General features: G+C 40.5%; 1 protein-coding gene across 2 annotated transcripts in view; it reads right to left on the bottom strand.

Annotated features, from left to right (window-relative positions):
• The window catches only part of cpped1 (calcineurin-like phosphoesterase domain containing 1), a 167786-nt gene that overhangs the window by 37813 nt on the left and 104995 nt on the right, over window positions 1-24978 (bottom strand). For both annotated transcript variants that reach the window (XM_052021957.1, XM_052021958.1), the window contains exon 3: window positions 18593-19015. In XM_052021957.1, coding sequence (XP_051877917.1) covers window positions 18593-19015 — 423 coding nt within the window. The remainder of the gene's footprint in view (window positions 1-18592; window positions 19016-24978) is intronic.

The following is a 24978-nucleotide window of genomic DNA, read 5'->3' as shown; positions in this document are numbered from 1 at the left end:
CGCTCAGCCAGGCAGTAGCGCCCACCTGCCTCAAAAGTGCCATCATTATTCCTGTCCCTAAAAAGTCAAACCCAACCTGCCTGAATGACTTCCGCCCTGTGGCCCTTACACCAATAATAATGAAATGTTTTGAGCGATTGGTCATGCAGCATATTAAGACCTGTTTTCCTGCAAACTTAGATCCCCTACAGTTTGCGTATAGAGTCAATCGATCCACAGAGGATGCAATCTCCACTTTGCTCCACCTCACACTGTCACATCTGGAGGGGAAGAATAATACGCCAGGATCCTCTTCATCAACTTCAGCTCAGCATTTAACACAATCATTCCACAACAGCTGGTGGAAAAGCTGAGGCTGTTAGAGGTGGATACTGGCATTTGCAATTGGGTCCTCAATTTCCTGACGCAGTGGCAGCAGATAGTTAGAGTTGGCAGTCATACGTCAGGAACCATCTCAGTGAGCACAGGCTCACCTCAAGGCTGCGTCCTGAGCCCTTTATTGTTTAGCCTGCTCACACGCGACTGCATTGCTAGATTCAGCACCAACTACATCATTAAGTTCACTGATGACACAACAGTGGTGGGTCTCGTCAGTGATAATGAGTCTGCATATAGGATGGAGGTGGAGCAGCTAACAGCGTGGTGTAGATTCCACAATCTCGCCCTCAATGTGGACAAAACAAGGGAGATGGTGATTGATTTTCGGAGGGCTGGCAAGCATGATCATACACCGCTGACTATTGATGGTGCTGCTGTGGAGAGGGTCAGCAACATTAAGTTCCTGGGGGTTCACTTAGCGGATGATCTGACCTCCACTATTAACACTGCAGCCATCGTTAAAAAAGCCCAGCAGTGGCTTTACCCCCTCCGGAGACTCAGAAAGGCAGGCCTCCCTATTCCACACCTCATCACTTTTTACAGGGGCACCACTGAAAGCATCCTGACCTACTGCCTCACCTCCTGGTTTGGTAGCTGCAAGGCCTACGAACAACAGCAGCTCAATAGGATGGTGAAGACAACTAGCAGGATCATTGGTGCCTCTCTCCCCTTTTTGATGGAGATCTATCAGCAACGCTGCGTTCACAGAGCTACGGCCATCATTAAGGACTTTCATCACCCTTCTCACGACCTGTCTTCCCTCCTGCAGTTGGGGAAGAGATATAGGAGCATCTGCTCTAGATCTAGTAGGATGCTGAACAGCTTTTTCCCACAAGCAGTCAGGGTCATAAATGGACTGTGTCCCCTTCCACTTACATCGACAAGCTCTCCCTCCACACACACGTACACACTCACATCAATACAGAAAGTTTGATAGTTTGTTACCTGATATGTTGAACTTCATCTCGAGCTGAATAAGCACTTATTAATACATAAACGCACTTTAACAGGTATGAATATGGGGTGTTGATATGTTTTTAGTTTTGTTTTAGAGATGTTTTTATAGACTATTTTAGATATTTATCACTGTTCTTTTTCTTGCACTGATATGAGCTGGTGAGAAACAGTATTGCATTTTTTTTTTGGGTATGTAAATACTCAGAGAAATGACAATAAAGCAAATCTTGAATCTTGAAACATGCATGGACCAAGATCCTGGAAAGGCATTATCAGCATACAGGAACCGAAATGAAAATGACAGACCTCAGCAAATACCCCAATTTTCCCTTACAATCATATTTTTATTCAAATTACATTCTGTAGCACATGTAACAATTGAGCTGAGAGATCTTTTAGGTATCCGTGCGTGTGTTTGTCTTTCAACCAGCTACTTAATCCCTACTTTTTCAGTAATACTCCAGGAGTTTTGGAATTAAACATCCACCCAGAACATATGCCATCTTTGTTCCATGTTGCAATGCCACACTTATCACCACCTCTGTTCCACCAGGCATGCTGACTGCTAGTTCTCTGGCTCCAATCTACACCCTGTCTCATGTTTTTCATTCCATCCTCCCAATAACTGTGCTGGATGAGCAGATCCAAGGCTTCACATGCTTCTACCACCAATGCAGCCAAGAACAACAGGCCTGTGGTAACCCCACCACCTGCAGGTTTCACTCCAAGTCACACCCTCCTTATTTGGAAATGCAAAATTGTGCCTTCATTGTCACTTGGCCTACAGCCTGGAACTCCCTACTCAACATTGTTGAAGGAGTACCCACACCAGGACTGCAGTGATTTAAGATGACCATCCATTACCACTTTCTCAAAGGTAATTAGGGATGGACAATAAATACGAGCATTGTCAGCAATGCCCATATCCCAAAAACGAATATAAAAATAAATCTACAAATTAAATTCCAGTTGCTTTACTGTACCAGACTGAATGTTAACTTCAAGATACCAGCATTAATTTTAGTGAACTGCATATATTCCCCAATGCTAGGTAGTGGGCACATTTCACTGTATGTTACAGACCAGATAAAGAAATAAAGTAGCATTAGTTAACTATCCGACCTTTAAACTATTAGATTTTTTAAAGGAAAGAATTGCTGAATGAACAAAGTAAACAAGGTGAAGTAACATTCCGAGTTGTCTTTAAGGCTCTATTTGCTGGTTTTACACATTCTCCTGTAATACAACTAAAAACTGTGAGACCACAAAACAAATATAGTTCAGGTACTGTAATCTTGCTGTATTTTGAATAATCTGCAGCATTACATAATTTGTAAGTTTTAGCATCAGTTTGCTGAGTTTTAATTGAGGATTTATGTTATTTGTTGTCAAAATATACAATTAAAATTTCCAATTAGATTTATTGCCAATTATATTTTGCTCTTCATTCCTCAGAAAAAGCACACTAGGATAGATCTACACCACAACTGAGAGTCAAATCGTAATCAGATGACAAATGGGTTTGAATATAGCTCCAGTTAAGCTGCTTAGTCCTGCATGTGTTTTAATCAAAGAACATTTTTTGGCATTATTCTGTGTCTTCAGTATGACATAATCTTCCATTAATCATATAATAAAAATCACAAAAACTCAGAAATGATATTTAATGAAATTCAGATTTTCATTAAAATTCTTATAATAAAATTGCATTTTTAGGAAAAAGGAGTCTTTTTCCCTACCAAATTAATTTTGCCTAAATGCATTCTCTTCATTAATGCCATTACTTAACCCTGCAAGTCCCTGTTGTCCTTCCCCTGAAGGATTTATTACATGGAACCAAATAAGGGATGTAGGGTGGGCTGATGGTTCCATGCTCTACCTTCCTTTCCTATCAGATTCCATCATTTTCAGCTCTTTGTTGCTTCCATACATCACCTCCCAGCCTCTGTCCCTATTTCCACCCTTCCCTCCCCCACCTGACTCCATCTGCCAATCAACCCCTCCTCACCTGGATCCACCCCTCGCTTGTCCCACCCCTCCCCCTCACCTCTTTACATTCGCCATTTCCCTTTACTCAGTCCAGATGAAGGGTCTTGACCTGAAATGTCGACACTCCAGCATCTGCATTCTCTTGCAAGTACTTGGGTAAATTAAATATCTACTTTATTTAAGAAGCATGTTTGAGTAATAGTACAGCAGTGGAACCCATTTGTTAATGTGTCTCAACAAAAGGAAGGGTTTGGACAGAACTTTCAAGCTTCCATGTGAAACTCAGAATGGAGTCTGCAATTATCCTGGTACCAAAACAGAATTACATGGAATATAGAGGACAGAATCAGGCCATTTGGTCAAACCAATCTATGCAAAAATTTATGCTCTATTTGAGCCTCCTACCACACTTCCTTCATCAGCAACACCCTCTATCTGTTCTCCCTCACACATTTACCTGTCACCATAAATGGACCCAAGCTACATACTTCAACTATACTGCGTCCAGCATTTTCAATACACTCTGTATAGGAAAAAAAAAGTAATGATCATCATGTATGGATGGCCTCTGATTTTATTCTCCCCTACAGGAAGCAACACTGTGTGTATCTCTGTCAAAAAACTTTTCATCATACAAGCCTTTACTGAATCCCTCCTCAGATCTCCCTTTCCAAAGAGACCCATTATGTAGATCCTCTCCTGATGGGTATAACCTCACATTTCTCATATAATCCTATCTAGTACTTCAATTTCATAGGACAATCAGAACAATACACGAAGTGAGGTCCAACCAAGATTCACCACAAGTTTAATATTAATCTTTCCACCTTTCAATCCTAACCCTTGGTTGGCTGTCATTATGGCCTTCTTAACCAGTGTAGCTATGTTTAGTGATTTGTATGTTGTACTCCCAGATCTAGTTTGTGTGATTTGCAATAAAGATGCAACGGTGAGGTCTTTATCTCCCATTGTTATAACGGGTAGAATCTGACAGCAACATCTAGATATGTGCCCAGTTTAATGTGGACATCCAAAAGTTACTAGTCCTCCACCAGATACACTGTTTAGCAGCTTTCAGAAATCAGTAAAGCGACCAGACGTTTGGGTATTTAGGAACGATTCTCACTGTGAAGAAAATCCTGAAAGTCTTACACTTTGTTACACGAGATGCAAGTGGGCTTTAATGGCGCACCAAGCCATAATTATCAATTACCCTCAGCTCTGGAAAAAAATGTGTCCATAGATTGTCAGACCCTCAAATAATTCTCCACAAAATTCTGTGCTTTTTAAAAACAATACAAACAAATTGCAGCTTTTAGAATTCTAACTGCTGGGACTTATCTTGTGGTTCCCATGCCGTGGCCCTTGCTATGTCAGTCATATTCCCACCTGCCCACACCATCTTAGAGTTCAGTCAGGATTCAGATCCAAATTATAAGGCCCAGGCATTAAAAGCCAGAGACCTCTGTTGGGACCAAGCTTGCTAAATGCTTTGTCTAAATAAAAAAAATAAAATCAGGACTCTAGGTGGTTCCAGACAAGTAGAACTCAACCAAGCATGGATGGTTTTCATTGGTTGGAAGAGAACTGCAGCTGTTAGCCAGCTATTGGCCTCAAACAGTTAGCTGGATTGTAATTCCTCTGAGGGTCAGACAAATCTTAAGGACTGAAATTAAAAATTTGAGGGACATAATTAAAAATGGTCTCCTGCTATGTACCAGATCAGAGTCTTTCCTCAAACATTTTACTGTGTGTTAAAGAAAATCAGACTTCTTGTATGTTGGGAAGCCTATTTTCTATCATCCACTTCATACCACTTATCAATTATCCCAAGATGTAATATCCTGCTATGATACACAAGTCAGTAGCACACATAGGGCTCCAGACAGATATCTAGGCAGGAGCTGGCTTATTGTGCAAGTGCATTTTAAGTATCAGGGAAGGTTGATCTGAATGTAATGTGTTTATTAACCTAGACAGTAAATAGTGAAATAATGGACATGAATATAAAATTTAATGATCTTGGTGTCCACAGTATAGGCATGCAGTATTTTAAACAATACTGCATTCATATATTTTACAATGTGTGACGACAGACTGATATAATATGCAACTTAGTTGTTCACGTGTTCAGAGACAGGAGGGTAATAGGTTGCTTCAACTGTTTCCATAAAAAAATGACAGCATTGACTTCAGTACATCATTTTCTAAAGGCTTTGAGATACCATAATGAAAGGAACCCAGACAAACTGTGTTGCTGATCAAGATAACTGTTCCCCTATGGCTGCGCTTTCTTAGATTTCTATAGACAGAGCACTCTCTGCTGTATATAAACTATCCCTAATCATGACTGTGCTAAATTTTATTTCACCCCAGCCACCAATACAGAAGCAGAAATAATTGGAGATACTGTGTCTGTGTTTCTTTCCAACCACCGTAATTCCTTATTTGTGCAATTCTGAAAAGGCAAGTGCAGGGAGAACAAGACGATGGGGACTGCAGCTGAAAAAGTAAAGGCTCTGTTTCTATGGAAACGATCAACCCTGATCAGCTGATGAGCCTTTATTGAGCTATCTCACCAAAAAACGTGGTCTTGGTAAAATTGGCTATTGTATTCATGCGAAATACTGTTTCCATACTTGGCATAAAGCTCTCAAACCTAAAAGGAAATATGATGATTTAAATGACCACACAAATCTCTGTATTAGACATGTCTCTTGCAACGTAGGATGAATGCTGCAGAATGCATTTAAGTTTACTTCCATTAAAGATCGTTAAATAAAAACGACACAATGTTAAATCTGTATGCTTTGACTTGCAAAAAGGAACTCTAAGAATAATGGATTTTATTTCAAGGAAAGTGAAATAAACTTGCATTAATACATTTTACTTGCAGCTAAAATAGCAACATGTTTTTCTGTGCGAGAGTTTCTCATTCTGGCTGAGCATGACCGTCCTTGTATGGTTGGGTTTTGCCTGGCTGGAACTATTCAGAGTCTCGCTTTTAACTTGAGCAGAGAGTGAGCATGGGACCAGCTTCCAAACTTAATTCCACAGTTTGATATCAATAGTAATTTGCAGCTGCTACAGATGGGAAGCAACAGGTTAACTGCTCGCTTGGTGGGCTGCAGCACAACTGTTAACTTCTGAGATTGAAGTCACAGGCTCAAGTCCATTTGCAGATACTTGCACAAAAATCTAGCTTTATACTCCAGTGCAGTACAGAGTGGGTGATGCATTTTCAGGGCTGCCGTCTTTTGGATGAAACATTAAATTGAGGCCGTCTTTATTTCAAAAAAGAGGCAAGGAGTCATAAAAATAGAAACTGCTGGAAATACTCTTCAGCTCAGGTAGCACCACTGAAGAAAGAAATTGTTAACATTTCAGGGAGATGCCCTTGTATCAGAAAGGCCATTGATCAGAAATGTTATTTCTATCTCTTTCTCCACAGGTACTGCCTAGCCTGATGGTCAATTCCAGTATTTTGTGCTTTTTCTGATTTCCAGTATTGGCACTATTTACATCTATTTCATGTTTAATGAGTGTTCCCAATCATATTTAATTGCAATGGACATGGTAGTATGACTGTACTATAGAAAAAACATTGCACTAAATTATTTTTCCCCATAATTTGATAATGCAGAACTGATATTTTGGATTTTGAACATACAGACTATTCAGTCACTGAAAAGGTAACTGCATCAACAAAGGACAACAGCAGCCTGAGGACTTCAAGGTAGTTAGGCTCCTTGGTATCTCTGAAAAAATATTTGCAATCTGCACACTGTAATATTAGAATTTTTTTTCCATCTCCCTGAGACACAAGAAACTGACTTGATCTGAGCACTTTTTATAAGTGCCATATTTTGGGGAGTAATCCACAACTGATTAAAGAATAGTCAAAGAGCCAATTGAAAGCTACAGTTTAAAAGTCATAAACCAGTAGGAAGCTGTTTTTTCCTGCAATTTGAACTGGACAGATTGTGCAGCTGAACTGCGATAAACAAAAGAAGATCTCAAGGTATCATTTTGTAGTAGTGTAAGGGTGTTTTTCCCAATTGCCCTGAATAATCTGGATCCATAATCCAAACACATTAAAATAGATGACATGGTCATCATTTCATTGCCATTTCTAAAATACTGATGTGAGTAATATGAAAGTACTCTAAATACTCAAATGACAAGTATCTGCAGAGAGTGAAATAGAATGAATGCTTCTACTGACCTTTCTTTGTAATTCTTTCAGCTCCTATTTGTGCCTATGAAACTACCGGATTGCCACAACAACCCATGTCAAAAACAACTCACTTCCATCAAGGAGAGAAACCGGTTGTCCTTTTCTAGGCCTCGCATAAGTACAACTCCAGTAACATGGTTGACTTTGAACTGCCCTCTAGAGTGGTTCAGCAAGCCAATCAGTTGTCACTGTCACCTTCTCAAGTTAAATTAAGAATGAACCTTAATTGCTGACCTTGCCAGTGACACCCAACTCAGATTAACATATTAAAAACATAAATCTCATATCTCTCACATCATAGAGTACTCTTATTCACTGATGTTGTCCTTTTAACTTGGTAATATTCACCTCTCAATAAACATCAATAATGCAGATTTATCTAGTTATAACCTTCTCAGTTCATTTTCAAGATCTGGGTGTCACTGGCAAGGCCAGCATTTATTGCCCAACCCTAATTTCTCCCAGGCAGATTGGGTTCAGCCATTCTCCTTTTTGTGAAGGTACAAAATGTGCCATTGGTAGAGAGTTCCAGGATTTAGACCCAGTGACGATGAAGGACCAATAATATTTTTCCAAGTCAGAATGGAGTCCAATTTGAAGGGGAACCTGCAGATGGTGGTGCTCTTGTCTTTCTTGGTAGCAGAAATCAAATGTTTGAGAGGTGCTATCAGAACAGCCGGGGTGAGTAACTGCAATGCATTTTGTAGATAGTATACATTGCAGCCACTGTGCACCAGCGGAGGGGAGAAATGCTTGGCATAGCTGCTGGGATACCAGTCAAGCAGGCTGCTTCATTCTGCATGATGTCAAGCTCCTTGAGAGTTATTGGTGTTGCACTCATCCAGGCAAATGGAGAGGGGTATTCCATGATGCTGCTGATTTGGGAAAATGGTGGAAAGGCCTTGGGGTTTCAAAAGTTGAGTTACTCGCCATAGAAATGTCCAGCTTCTGACCTGCTCTTGTAACCATGGCATTTATGTGGCTGGTCCAGTTAAGTTTCTGGTCATTGGTGACCACAGGATATTGACGGTAGGAGACTTGGCTACAGTAATGCCATTGAGTGTCAAAGGTAAGTGGTAAATCTCTCTCTTGTTGAAGGTCATTCCCTGGTACTTCTGTGACATGAATTTTGTTGGAGGAAATCATATACGAGATACTGGGAGTGTGGAAATAGCTTAAAGTGGAAGGGGGATAGGCAGGTGAACAACAGAAGGATTCAGAACAGATTGTTTGAGCTTGGTAGACGAAGCTAAGCCAAGGACCCTTCATCAAAATTCTTTCAGCTAGCATTGAAAACTATGAAACTACCAGATTGCTGCAAAAGCAGACCTGACCAAAACCAAGAGTGCAGCCAAAACAATGATCAGTAGGAAGGTCCCAATTGTAATTCTGAAGTCAAAGCTCCCTGGATGTGAATATATCGATGTCAGCTTTGGGTTTACAAAGTGCATGTCTAATTATACTTCATAAACTGATGCAAGCACAGGGTTACTAGGCAACATGCTGAAACGTGTACATTTGAAATCAAAGGCTGCTGTGGAGTGGAAAAGAAGCCACTTAAAATGCAATTGAAGAGGATAGCTTTCGATTGCTAGAATAATGTTACAGGTAAAGAAAATACCAACTTTTGGGTGTAAATTGTTATCAGTAATTTCCACAGAAACTGAAGAGGTAGTTTGAAATGGGTACAGGAAATCTCCAAATCTTTGCCAGGTACAAACATTATATGCAAAACCCTGAACTAAAAGAGCAAATCTGTGACTTCAACATCTGTGGTAAGTTTACCCAGTCACAGATTTAAATTATTTGATGTGGTGATTCAATCAACTTTCAGCAACCCACAGTTGAGCCATCTGTTACAGAATGAAGGGATCTTCTGATCGGTAGTTGGGTGGTAAAGTGCGGCCAAGAAAGCACCCTGCCCACAAGATGAATCGATTGCTTGGCCTGGAAAGTTCTGCCAAGGTCTGCAGGCTGCTGTTAAATTATTCTGCTCAGTTTTGTATGCCCTGCTTTGGAGAGGATCCCAAGATGCGAAAGAGGTTCATTAAATTGAACTGGGTTTGCTAGGAGCTATAAATTGGCCACAGAAATGAGGGCTTATTTTACTAGGGGATTAAAAGGTTATGTGAAAGAAGAATCCCTGACTGTGGTTTGCAAAAGGTAAATGAAGGAAAACTGGTTTTCATTGTCCTTTTTTTTTAGCCAAAAGAATAGAGAGATAAGGACTTCTCTGTGCAAGGAGTTGTTGAGACAGTTTTAGAATCAGAACCAACCACTTTCAATAAGGGGGTGGATGTATATTTGGAATAGAAAAATTAAAGTAATATGAAGAATGAGCAGATCAGTACTGGATGGAGAGCTCTTTCAGCATGCTGGGTGAATTTTCCTGCACTCTTTAAAAAAAAGTAATGATTCACAGAAGTGTAATGGTGCAGAAAGAGGCCATTCAGCTCAGATTGCAAATTATGTTTTTTCTCTCGTGGCCATCCAATTCCTTTTGAAAGCTCCTGACTGACTGTTTCCACCATCCTACAGGCAGTAAGTTCCTGATCATCACCACTCCCTGAATAACAAAAGTTAATTCTGATGTCCACTCCCTAACCCATCTATCCCTCCCTGCCATCTACTATCCATCAGTTTGAATCTGACGTCAAATCATCCACAGAAGGGAAAAGCTTCCATCTATGTACCCCATCGCCACCCGTCATGATCTTGTACACCTCCACTGAATCTGCTCTCAAGCTTCTGTGCTTCAATGAAGACAATCCCAACTTCTCCAGTCTAACCAAATAACCTCATCCTTGCAATAATTCTAGTAAACCTTTTTGGCACTCTCTCCTTCCTAAAGTATGGTGACCAGAATTGAATGCGCTACTCATACTATGGCCTAAACAGTGTATTATACAAGTTCAATATCACCGCCCTGCCTTTATGCATGCTGCTGTGTATAGGATCTCAGGTGTTCCAAAACATGTCCTGCCACTTTCAAGGATTGCTTCAGTGCACCGCTTAGAACTGTGCCATTTAGCCTACCTTATTTTTCCTCGTTCTTTCAGTCACCATGCACCACTTCACACTTCTCTATATTAAATTTCACCTACTACTCGTCTCCCCGAGTCATTAATATATACCAAAGAATGGACACAAAAGAATATGAAAGGATATGATGGACAAGCAGTAATAACTTCTTCAGTTGCTTGCAGTTGTGATACTAAACTTTTAACGAGCTTCATTGCTGAAGCATTGGTGTTTATTTCAGGGTTACAGTGTGAGCTTAAAAGTAATTCAGTGCAGGAAGACCAGAATGTCCTGAGACCAGCTGTCAATCAAAAGGTTTGAAACTGGGTATGAGGCTATTGGGATTTCACGGCTGTGCACCAGACTGTTCCCAAAGTGTCACTGTTTGATTTAAGAATTGCTTCAAGGACATTCATTTTTTGACATTAAGACATAAATTGTGATTAATGCATTGTCATTGCTGCACAATTCACTAACTACATAAAGAGCGATTGAATTGGCTACATTCCAATTTTCAATATGCTGAGCATTTGTAACATGCTGACATACTTTTTCAACAAACTATTAGCAAACCAAAATATATCACCAGTCATTATACAAATGTTCATATAATCTTCCAATCTTGCTATTAAGGTTTTATAATGAACATCTAATCAAGATAAAAATTAATTTATCCCTTCCAATAAAAAGCCTTTACATATTCACGACCATACACCATTATATACTGGCAATGATCCAGCTCTGAGCCACATAAAGATCTGTTCTGATGAAATATCAGCAATTTAGCACAAGTTAATTTCCAAATGATGTCATTAAAATCACGGTACTGACACTTAATCATCAATGTAAGTGATTTCAGGTACACATCCATGCAAAACACTGGACAACCAGTGAATCAAATGAATTAGAGTGAGTGATACAAGGCCTCTTGGAATAATTAGTATCATGCTGCTTTGAGACAGCAGCCATGGCGGTATAATTCCAGCGTGATACAAAACTACAACTGTATTTCATAACGGTATTTTGCAACTTTTGCAGTGTCTAGAGAATGCAGATATTCCTTCCTGCACTGTTAAAAATAAAAAGCCATCAGGTGGAATTCTCTCCTCTCATCCAAGCACACATGTGCAGAACTCCTTCAGGCCTGACATTCTCTGGGGTCCCAGCCTGAAAAGCAGCAGAGTCCCTGCTGGGGACTAAAATTTAGGTCAAAACCTGGTTCGGTGTATGAAACTTCAATCAAGCAAGCATGAACGCCTTCCACCCTCATTCCTGTAGCTAGGGGGAAGAGTCTGGTAGCATTCAGGGCCCACCCTGGGATTTTCATCCGTTGTGCCTAATGAAGCCCAGTGAAGTTCTTGCTCGATGACAGTTAGTTCACTTCAACGGAGGGCTAAACAGGATAATCAATCTCCGAGGGAATCGACAGCCCATAAAAAAGTATGGCTGTCAAGAACCAAAGGCAAATATTTGCAGTATTCATCTTTAACTGTTCCCAGGTCTTTGAAGCTCCCACTTACTCGAGCAATGGAATGCTTCTCTGACCTCTGGTTAAGGTGAGAGGGGAAAGATTTAAGGGGAAACTAAGAGGCAAGTTTTTCTACAGAGAGGGTGCTGGGTATAGGCAACAAGCTGCCAGAGGAAGTGGTTGAGGTGGGGACAAATGCAACATTTAATAGACATTTAGACATGAACATGGATAGAAAAGTGATGAGGAATATGGGCCAACTGGGACTACCTCAGGAAGAACCTTGCTCAGCGTGGATGAAGTTAGGCCAAAGGGCCTGCTTCCGTGCTGTATAACTCCAACTCTAGCAGAAAGGACAGGAAGACTCTAGAGGGCCAATAGAGGTGCAGCACATCCAGATGAATTGTGTCAATGTCCTATCCCCAGAATCTGATACTGAGTCTACAGTCTGGTTGCTGGATAGATCGGAGCTCCGGTGGGCCTTGAATGGTGTAGTGGAACTTCAATAATTTAAGGGCCCCGACACCAAATTAATTGAGAGTTGCAGTCAATCTTGCTGACTGACCATTTTACAGTGACAAAATTGTTCTCAATTGTATATTTGAAAACTGTGCCTAGTTCTTGGTGCAATTCCAAGAAGTCAGGATATATGGATACAGGCAACCCCTGTATAATGGCAGTTCAGATAACAGAAATTCTCCCTTATGGAATCACTGTCAAAAAATCTGGGATATGCAATAAAAACTCACTTTTACGAAATTTATGTGAAAAAACATAAATAAACAAAATTTATTTTTTTCTCAAACTTGCATTTCTTGACACGTGCAGATGATGCAGCTTCGCATTACAGAAAATAATTATAGATTTTTTTTGAGGAAGGCAACTCCCCCTCCCTGTAACATGGGGGTCACCTGTACGTGCTGCTCATAAACTAATGTATTCTGGCACCACGGATAATCTTTATTATTAGTGTTCAATGGTAGCTTTACAAACTCAATTATACTGTGCAAAAATGGTGCAATCACCAAGACAAAAGCACAGCTTTGATAATTATTTAGTAGAGTGTACATTTTTAAGACACTGTAAACAAGCTTTAAAACGTGCTGAAGACATTAATGTAAGACCAGTGTGCAATGCCAAAGGTCATTTTGACTATTATGTACCAACCGATTAACTGTAACCAGGGTGGTCACAAATTGCTTGTCAGGAGGGAAGAGGGAATTGGATCTGGTGTCTAGACCTACTGTTTTAAATTTCAAATTAACTGATCAGAACTTGAGAAAGTTTCCTATCTATCCTTTACAATTTATTTTCCTTTTGTTGCTGTCAGTTGTTTTTAGTGTCTGTCTCCTCTTAATGAGCCTCCAGAAAGTATCGTAAATGGATTCTGTCTCCATCCTTCGGAGATTCTACATTTTCTATACTGTCTCCAGAAGTATAGACTTGGGCTATTAACAACCCTGCTTGAGTGAGCTACTCACCAAGTTTAATGTTGTTATGTGTTATGTTATCCAACCTTCCTTAAAACGTTGGCAGTACAGATAATTAAAGATTTAAAATCTGTAGTGATCAATAGGAAATTTATAACAAGATTATAAGTCAATTTTTTTTATAAACATTCTTCAATTCAAATCAAAAGAGACAAATGCTATCAACCAAAGCCAAGAAGCAAGCCATTTAAATCTTTTGAACTAACACCATCTGATACTTAAAGAAACAAAGAATTCAAGCTCTATTTACAGTTGATGAAGACCCTTCAATGTACATCTTTAACAATTCATCACACTTGGCAGGTAATGGGTACTTATGCTCTAGACTACAATTTTTGAAGCTGCCACATGGTTGAACTGTTTTTTTTCCCCTGCCACTCCACTGAACTTGCAAAAGTCTAAGGAGTTAATAGAATCCCATCACAATTTACAACTGAGTATGTCGATGTAGATAGGATGGCTCCTGGATGCTGTACAAGATGAAAATATCACCTTGGGAACAGTAATCAAATACTACCTCTAATAAATCCTGCAAGCTGAAGGTAAAATGGATCTGAGCAAAAACAGTCAGGTTTACAAAAATCAATATACTACACAGTTGGCGGAAATCTTTATTACCAACAATATGCTGTGACCTCCCCCACTGTTCTTTCAGAAGAAGGTATTGATACCACTTATACACTGGATTTTACAGTCTATACTGCATTGTGCTGGCATCAACTATTAAATTTACATTATCTTTAAATCTACTCCCAATGGAACCAACTGCATTGAAAAATATGCCCATAATTCATGAGTTTTCATTCTAATTACTCTTTCCCTTCTTTAATTTTATATTAATAAGACTGTCAAAAGCTCACTATTACTTGTACCAACCTAGAAGCCCTGTCAAAGCCATTCTGTGTGCATTTTAACTACTTACAATTAATTGGTACCTCGAGATGTCCTTTGTTGTCTCCGGACTGACACACTGTGCTGTCTTCATTGATCAGTTTTCCATAAATTACTGCAAAAACAAGTTCCCATTTCTCATGGATACTACCCAATCCCCATACCCAAAGTTGAAATGGCAACACGTCATTACTTTTTTTGCTTGTATTGTTTCATCCAGTTCAAATGGTTTGCATGGGGAGCGCAAAGCATTCCTAGAATGTACTGAAGCTTGGGGCTTTTCATAAATCCCCAAGAATCCTCCAGGAATCAATTTTCCCCATTTCAGTCTATGCCCTGTGACTTAATGCACGCACAACCTAAGAGCTCAAAAAAGCCAGGCTAAAGAATCTACTTATTGTCCTGATCCCCACAGAGGAACATTCAGCTGGATGTTGAACAGCTGAAATGTTACTTTTACCTTTATGTTCCACTCAGCAAAATATTACATTTTTCACTCTTTTTGAGTGAAGAATCATAAAGAACATAGTGGGAATTTTCTCAGAATTTCACCTGATGAAAGACAACTCTTGTGTAATGTGAAAGTAGCCCCAAGGAAATTCTCAGGCTGTCTTCTAGTCTCAGTTTACTCAATAGAGATAATATTATACTAGGATTGGACCTTAGTTATGCCATGCATTAGTTTGCAGTACATAAAGTGTCTCTTAGCTGTCTACCTTCCTGGTTGTAAAGTTTAATTAGTTTACGCTTTCCTCAAATGTTATCACCTTTTTCCAGTCTTACACAGTAAGGCTTCAGGATCCTCCCTGTATGCTGACCCATGTCTAATTCAGTTTGATTGTTATATTTTGATGGTCATATATCCCATGATTGGATACTGTGAGGTTGACTTATTCTACAGTTATTCCCAGGCTCGCTGGGAGCCCGCTATAAATTCAATTTCTGCTATCAATCTGTTATGTATTTATGACCCACATGATTTTGATCGCTGGTCTGTACTTTATATTCAATGTTAAACTCTTGATCCATTTTTCCAACTTGCTCTTCCCCAACAATATTTTTTTGGCAGATTAAGGATGGGTGAAAAATGCACAAAGGAAGCACTCTAGAATTTCCTGAAGCTAACCACACAGACCCCAGCAGCCTCCCCTACCAAATACTCCCAGTTTCCACTTTTCCACTCTATCAGCCAAGGGCACAGAGTTGGGAACTACCATATTTGACCAGAGCAATGCTCCTCCTCCTCCTTCCCCCTCCGTTGTTCAATTCTCCACAAAATCTGCAGTTTCCCTTCCGGGTCCTTGATGAGGCACACAGAAACGTACAGTGGTATCCAGGTGCTTCATCAAGTGACAACAATATACAACACACACCTAGTCACCAAAATGGTAACTTCTCAATGGCACACTCCCAGGCAAATCACATAGAACGAGGCCTGAAACTTGCCCCTTCAGTAGTCCTTCCCAGTCCTGATAAACCCTACACATCTCTGCTGTGACCTTCCCAAACTAATCGTGACCCCAATCATCTCCAGCAGCTGACCATGACCCACCTCATGGTTCCTGATACATCCCCCCTCCCAACCCTCCCTGACACCCCAAGATCACTCTCCCTCACTTTGTTACTCTCATACAACCCAAAACCTGGACCTGCAACTTACTTATTTCCCTCTCCTTGTCGCAACTGTCAGAGCAAGCATAGGAAATACACTTAGATAGAGTTATAGAATTATGCAGCATGGAAACAGGCCCTTCAGCCGAACTGGTCCATGTCGACCAAGATGCCCATCCAAGCTAGTCCCATTTGCCAGCATTTGGCCCATAACCTTTTAAATCCTTCCTATCCATGTACCTGTCCAACCATCTTTTAGGACTTTTATATATGTCTTTTATAACCTCACTGTCTTGAGGATATTTCTGTGTTTCCTTACCACATAAGAGTTAGCCCAGAGTCTATGCTAGCTCTCAAAGCAATTCCATCAATTCTCCCCAGATTCTACCTCTCACCTACACATTAGGGGAAAATCTACAGTGGTCAATTAACCTTCCAATCCCATGTCTTTGCGATGTGGGAGGAACCGGAGAACCAGTGTGCTCACAGGGAGAACGGTCAAGCTCCACCCAGACAGCACCAGAGATTAGAATTGAATCAGGGTCACCTGAGCTATGAGGCTGCATCATTGTGTACCACTGCACACACAGCACTGGGCTTTCTGTTCAGTTAAAATTTATGCCAGTTTACCATAAAATGTACATTTACACTATGTCCAGTGACCAAAAATTATTCTAGGCCATTTCTGTTTTAATTGTGGCCTATCCATCATTTGATATGATTCACCATTGGGCCTTTGTTCTTGTACTTTGTGACCGATTTTAAAAAAATTACTTATCTTACCTTTGTCTTTGTACTTTCAGAAAAAAAAATACACCTCTGGGTCGCTGTTAATTCACACTGCATAGTAAGTGTCTTTACATTGAGAGTATATGACAATTCTTCCTCAGGATGTCTGCTTGCACATATCCAGATTCAATAAGAACATAGTAAGAGGTCAATCATCTCCTTGAGTCTGCTCTGCCATTTGATAAGATCATGCCTGATCAATAACCTCAGCTTCACTTTCTTGCCGATTCCTCATAACTCTTAATTCCCTTAATCCAAAAATCTACCTCTAAACCCAGCTTCTACTGCTGTCTAGGATAAAGAACCACATCCCTCCAGATAACTGCTATATCAGTGACCCTTCATCCTGAGACTATGCTCCCTAGTTTTAGACCCTGCCACCAGGGAAAACATTCTCCTGTCACTGGCTGGCCCCCTAACTCAGAATCTTATACATTTCAATAACTTCACCTCTCATTCTTCTAAATACCTTAGAGTACAGGCCCAACACACTCATTTCCTTATAAAGCACCAGGGATCCATGAAGTGAACCTTTTTCGGTTTGGACCCAAGACAAGCATGTCTTTCCTTCAACAAGGTGACTGAAACAATAGGCAGTGCCCCAGGTGTGGTCTTGCCAAAGCCCAGCACAGATGTAGGAAGATTTCCATACTCAAGTACTCTTTCCCCATGTAAGAAAAGCCAAAATTTCATTTGCCTTCCAATTAATTTTCCAATTATGTGATGCTTGTATATACCTATCTGCTCATTCACCTAGCCTAACTAGTTTTCTCAAATCTTTTAGATATATTTAAAATGTTTCAGACCCAGAAAGTCCTGTGAGAAAGGATGGAGGTGATCAGTTAGAAGCAGGGATTGAAGTCTTTTCAATGATCAGATTACAGCGGGAACTAAGTCATAGCTGAAATAAAAGTTCATTTTTGATGACAAAATGGAATCCATTTGAGGTTCTAAAGGAGATTGCAGCAGATGATGTACTAAAGTTTAACCAAGGGCAATTCCAACAGTTTGCACAAAATATAATTTGTCTTGTCCCAACTCACCAAGATGCCACAGCAGCAAAATGCAACGGCATAGCTTGAAAAAGCATACGCCCAGCAGAGAACTCACCACACTCCCTTATACACCATGCTTTATGTATTCTGCAATATTGGGCAAATCAGCTGCTCAAAAACCTCTTATCTGATGAAACAAGAAATGCCTCTCTGTAAAAATTTCTGACTACACGGCGAGGATGTTTAAAAGAATTAAAATAAAAATAAAAATAAAATCATTAAGTTAGAAAAGCCAATTAGCTCACTTCTCATAATAAAGATTTCTTAGGAAGGAGGCATTTGACAGGATTGAGCCAAGTTGGTACCAGCACAATGTCTAGAGCATGCATGTGAACACAATGATAGGAGATTTTTGCTGGCATGGGCTTCAATGATTGGAAGCTGAATGAGGTTTGTTAAAATGTCTGAGCAACATGTTAACTTTCACGTCCTTGTTACAGCCAACAGCAGATTTCCCTATTTCCACCTCCAAGACTCTGAAAGGTTGGGGAGGGAGGGGTAGCCTGTGACCTGTACAGGCACACAAGCAAAAGGCCAGCACAGGAAATATAAGTAATTCCTTCTTCTTAAAGGCACAGGCTACCTCAAAGACCTGTGATATATCCAGCAGACACCCAAAGAGAAATCCTTTGCTCATATTTCTAGCTTGCTATTGTCTTAAAGGAACAATGAATGCCACAGATAGAAGGAAGAAAAAGCACAATACCTGCTTTCTGAAATTTCTGCAGAAGATCCAGCCGTACAGACTTTTCAAGGTTGAAATATCCATTTTCTTCGTCAGGGCTCTGGAGGAACAGAGGGATGTGCTGGAACACAATTACGTGTTTGCTCTTCTTGGTCCGAGCTGCAGCAAGTTGTTCATTTAGCCACTGATCATGGGCTTGCTTTAATTCAGGGCAACTGGATGCATCGTAAAAAAACTGAGAGTTCAGCACAAGAAACAGTACCCCACCGACCCAGAAACTGAAGTAATCATCACCCCAGCTCTTGCAGTATTCCGAAATAGTGTCTGCGGTTGGGGTGTTTCCTATGTCATGGTTGCCGCTGACAAAAACCAATGGAATGCTGGGGTCAGTACATTTCAAGACATTCCTGAGGTCATGTTTTTGCTCCTCATTCCAAGGGGTACCTGAAAATTAAAAAAAACAAAATCAGGACTAATACAAATTGCTTTCCTCCTTTTGTTTAACTGTTATGAGCCTATAAATTGTGGAGTGTTGTCCAATTTAAACTGCTGCAAGATCCCCCTCTTGCAGCAGGGATGACCTTAGCTTAGTGCATTTGTCTAAAACTTGCTGTCCTTTTGCAGATTCCTGTTTCAAATGTTTCCCATTTTTTTTATTTCCATTGACTTTGGTGGAAACTAAGTTCAGGAGAGATGTAAAAGAGACTGTATCAGTCATCTTACAGTCAGGATCTGCCTCACTAGGCATAACATCCACTGAATCATTTCTGCTGATGGCATGCCCAACATCCTGACCTAGTAGTTCAGCAGAGAAGAGGAATTGGTGCCATTTTGTCTGTGTGCTGGGTGTCAACGTGCTGTGCTACTCCACTGCTTTTGAATATTTTGTTTCATTGCCATTATAATCTGTACATGCTGAGCAACCATGGCAGTGCTAACAAAACTATATAGTGGGAGAGGGAGGGGAGGATGGAAAATATTTTATGACTTTAAAATGACTCACATTTAATCTTAAAATACACGTGAGCTGTAATAATTTTCTCAGAAATAGTATGTGTCGAATCAAGAACAATTGCTTTTAAATTTATGAAACTTTTATATGATGTCAATAGCATTAGTGTATTTTATGTTCCCACTGGAGATCATTGACAAAGTATAAATGAAAAAACAAAAGCATAAAAAGTAGACGGATAAATTTGATTTATATTCACTGACAAGTTTGAATTGCATCATCTGCAGCCTCTATTTTAAGCAAAAACACCATTCATATAGCTGATTTCCATTAGATCACCTTTTACCTCTATTTCAAAAGAGCTGTTTTTCATTTCAGCAGAACATTTTTCTCAGTGTGTGGGCGTCAGTAGAAAATCCAGCATTTATTCCATCCCTAATTCCGCTTAGGGAGATGGTGGGTACAACTGAGTGACTTGTTAGGCAATTTCAAAGGACAATTAAGAGTTAATCATATTGCTATGGATATGGAGTAATAACTATATAGGCCAAAATGGGTAAGGACAACAGATTTCCTTCCCTAAAGATACTAATGAAGCAGATGGGTCTTTAAGCGAATTGTGTAGTTTCATGGTCACTGATACTAGCTTGGCATTCCAGATTAATTTAATTAGTATATTTATTTAACTGAATTTAAATTACCCAGCTGGCGAGGTGGGAATTGAAATCATTAGTTCAGGCCTCTGCACTACTGGCCCAGTAACACAATCACTATAATACTCCAACCATAAACATATTGAAAATATGCACTGGCATATTAATTGCCATACTTTAAGTGAGATAACAATGGTGAAATACTCCTCTGGTGAGACATGCTCACAGATCAGCTGCCCATTATATATAGTGCATCATTCTTAAAGGCAGGGAATGCCCACTCTGTGCCAACAATGAAGCTGAATGTCACCCTCAGTATCTCCATGAAAAAGATCTTTCTTTGGAATGGCAAAATTGAAAGACTAGGGTGCCAATTTCATGGTGGCATCGTGCAAGGTTACTCGATGGAATCTCTATCCCAACATCCTCTTCAGTACACTTCTACAACAAAGAGGGTGGTGGGTATGTGGAACAAGCTGCCAGGGGAAGTGGTAGAGGTGGGTTCAATTATAATGTTTAAAAGACATTTGGACAGGTTAGGGTTAGAATGGATGGAAAAGATTTAGAGGGTATGGGTCAAATGCAGTCAATTAGGACCAGCTCAGGTAGGCAACTTGGTTGGTATGGTCAAGTTGGGGTGAAAGGCCTGTGACTCTATAATGAAGAAAGTTCAAAATCAATTGTAATTATCTATCAAAATGCATGTACAGGTGGCTCTGAACACTTGAGTGTGCTTTTTATAAACATGCTCCAGGTAGAAAATAAAGACAATCATCCAATCAAGTAACAAGGTGTCTACTGGCATGGGAAATGGGAACAGACAAGTCAGGTGTCCAGTGACAGGATCACAGAACGTTGGAGACAAGAGATCATGGGATCAAGCCTCAGGAACTCATTCAATTGGAGTTGGGGAGGGGGGAGAAAGGGGGGGAGTAGAGGTGATACTCAATAAAAGATTAAAACATATGAACCTTTTTCAGCCAGTCTCCAGCAATGCTCTGGACTGTGTCCAAAACAATTACCATTCTGACAGGCAGGAACTTAAAAGCTGGCAGCCTGCTTCATTTAGCAGTGTTCGTTTCTATCATCCTGCCTTGATTACACTTGCCAACTAGCTTCTATAATGATCGTGTCATGTTATTTGAATGTTTCCTATAAATCTCAATGAACAACACTAGTAATTTTTAGCCAAAGTAAAAACAAAAGAAAATCCCAGAAAAATGTGATATTAGTTTGAAAATTCATGGTATCAAGTCACTTTTTTTTCCCCTTGTAAGGTACTTTTACAATTGTCTGGATCCTTTAGAAGAGCCACAGATAACTGGAGGTCATAGAATCATGATGCAGGGAAACAGGCCCCTCAGCCTACCTGGTCCATGCAGACCATTAAACACCCATTTACACTAACCCTACACTAATCCCATTCTCCTCTCATTTCCATCATCTGCCCCCAAGTTTTTAAACCACTCACATACAACCTCAGGGCAATTTACAGTAGCCAGTTCTCCTAACAACCCATATAACTTTGGGATATGGGAAGAAATGAGAGAAGTCAAAGGAAATCAACATCGTCAAAAGAAGAACATGCAAACTCCAACAGACAGCACTGGAGGTCAGGATTGAACCTGGGTCATTGGAGATGTGCTACCGTGCCACCCTCTATTCCCCTCCCTGTGGAAGGACTTAATTTCCACCCGGAGATTTGAGAAGCGCAGACACAAACCTCTAACCCTCTATTACCACTATTTTCTTCTTAATTCTGTTGGTCTAATTGCCCCAAAAGGCGATTCTAAAGATGGCCAAGTTCTTCCATCAATATTTCTTTAAAAAGTATATATTTTTTTTAAATACCAGCACATGAAATACTGTCACACATTCTAACTGGCTCCAGATGTTCCAAGATAACAACCCATTCCATCCAATAATACCCCACAGCAGATATTCAATTATGATGATATCTGCCTATGTAATTTCCTTTTCAAAGTGGAAAGATTTCTAATTGCTCACGTCAGAGTGTTAAAAACTGTACATTGGAGAAATCAAACACAGATTTGTGACTCTTTTCACAAGAGGTTCTGCCTACAAGATTGACCCCAAGCTTCCAGGTACCTGACATTTTAATTCTCCAATCCACCTCCATAGTGAGCTCTGATTCTGGCCTCCTATATGCTGTTCTCTAAACAAGCTTAGGGAAAAGCACTTAATCTCATCACTAGGCACATTACAGCCTTTAGGACTTAACACAGGGTTCAATAGTTCCAGTTAAAAAGCTGTTCTAACCTTTGAGTCTCACATTTTCAGGTTTCACATTTCTTTTGGGAATTATTCAACTTCTCCCATTTACTTCTTCCTGAGACCTGCCTTTTATGATTCACTGATACCCCTAACACATTTTAACCTGACTCCATTGCCTTTTTAAAATCTCTCTTGCCCTTCACCTGCACTGAACTTCCATATCATTTTTTTCTGCTCCTCCTCCCTTTCTCTGCATCTATTTTACTTCTATCTTTTTTCAGTTCTGATAAAAGGTCTTCAACCTAAAGCTTTAACTCTGTTTTTCTCTCTACAGCTGCTGACTGGCCTGCTGAGTATGTCCAGCATCTTCTGTCTGATTTCAGATTTCCTGTACCTACAGTACTTTCCTTTTGCTAACTTGAGACAGATGATCAGTCAAAATGTTAATAAATGAGAACAGCTTCAAAGGGCCAAATGACCCACTTGTGCTTCTGTTTCTTATTGTTACCATATGTAAGTAACATGATCAAATACAAACTGACACCAGAACAGTGAATTTCACAGAGATGGGGAGGGTTAGGGGCATGGTAGGATTTGAACATGAATATAAGATTCATCACCATAAGTGTTTTTGTTTTTAAAAATGCCTCAATTCACCCAAATGACAAATTCCTGCAAAAGGAAACCAAGTTCCTGTGTTTAATAGTTCCTGAGTTGGGGTCTCCGGTCATACTGTAAGAGCACGTGGGTAAATGGTGCACGACTTTCAACAGCAACCTATATTATTAGCCACAATGAAATGCGTTGCTGCGGGAACAAGATGAATCCATCTCTATCATTGGCCGATTTAGCAATGTAAATCTTCAGTCAATAAAGAGTCTTGATGTACTAATGTTATTTATCTTCATTGGCCCATTTTTCCTAGGAACTATACACTTATTAACAGAATGACATTTGTGGATAATTTACTTGTTGACGTTGAGTCAAAACCCTGCATCGGAACTAATAGTGGAGAAGGGAGATAACCAGTATAAAGAGAGGGGGGGGGAGTGCTGGCACAGGGGCCAGTGGGTGATTGGTGGGCTGAGGAGGGGTGAAGGATGATGGGCAGATCGAACCAGAGAGGGGAGGGAGAGGGATCGAGTTTGGAGACAGAGGCAGGTGGATGATAGATGGAAGCAGACAAAAATGAAAGGTAGATGGAGGCAGGTGTGGGGAGGGGGGCACAGTGAGCCAGAGGGTGAAATGTGTGGGTAGTGGGTGGATGGAAGGATGGAACCAGAGGTGGGGGGGGGGGGGGGGGCTACGGGACAAAAATGGGAGAACTGGAGGAGGATCAGAAGGAGAGGGACAAAAACACCAGAGGTGAGGGTTATCTGAAATTGGGAAATTCAATGCTCATACCATTTGGCTGGAGACTACCCAGGCGGAATATGAGGCCTTGTTCCTCTAGTCTGTGTTGGGCCTCACCCTAGCAGTGAGGAAGGCCAAGGATGGACAGGTCGGTGTGGGAAGGGGAAGGGGAATTGAGTACTTCTAGCAGATTGTTTGTTGCTGCAGATTCCAGCACCTGCAGTATCTTGTGTCTCCATTTAATTCATTTGGGTTGCTAAGGATATCTTCAACCTCATTTCCAACTCCACACTCACCAGACCTCAGCAGTGACTACACTAGACTTTGGCACTTTGCACATTCTTGAGGTTACAATAGAGAACTGGTTTTGGGTTTGGCTCTGACAATCATTTCACTGCTCATTTTCCTGGGTCAGGGTCACCTATTATACTAGAGGGGCCACTGCTCACAAAGTAAGAGACCTCCATTGCAAGGTTGCAAAATTCTGTCAGTGCTGTGGCAGGACTGCCCCTATATTACTCTAAAGTGAAAGGCAGGATTTTCTTGAAAAACGCTATGTAAATGTTTTAGACCATATGAAAGGAGTGGATGTTATCACTCATTCTTCTCCCATTCTGCAACTTGAATTCTTCCTGCAGTGCCAAGGAGACTAAACCACCTTTCACCCAGCAGCCCGAGGACTTGTGGACACAATGACAATACCCAAGGAAATGGTGGGAATCAATTATGCAGTTGATTGCAGAGGCTGGGAAGGAACAGGATGTTCAGCAGTGATCCCCCAAAATTGTGAGGTAAAGAAATAGAGGTCGGTGCAGGAATGCCACCTGAAATTGCCCCCTTTATCATTGTGAATGTATTGTGGACTCTCTACAGATTTCTCCACCTTTAAAATCTTGTGTTTTGGGTGAGAGCATAGTGGAGATAACTCAGCTGCCACAGGCTTGTGTTCAGTTTTAGGTAAGGCAGACAAAAGGTTTCATAAAGGAAACTTAAGCACGTTCATGGCACCAACAGTTCCATGCTCTTGAAATGCTAATTACAAAATCTGCAGCTGAACTCTCCAGCGTTGTTCTTCCAACCAAGCTACTTGCATTAGTGAAAAAAAAGTAAATCAACACACAGCCAAGCAACTGGTATTCATCCTCTTATCCACATGGATGGGGAAAGCTGAAAGCAGGTCCAGTGCACATTGCTATGATCAAGGATCCAGAACC

The sequence above is a fragment of the Pristis pectinata genome, chromosome 8 (genome assembly GCF_009764475.1).
Source record: "Pristis pectinata isolate sPriPec2 chromosome 8, sPriPec2.1.pri, whole genome shotgun sequence".
NCBI lineage: Eukaryota > Metazoa > Chordata > Chondrichthyes > Rhinopristiformes > Pristidae > Pristis > Pristis pectinata.
The sequence above is the reverse complement of the archived record's forward strand: the minus strand, read 5'-3'. Positions and strand labels throughout refer to the sequence as shown.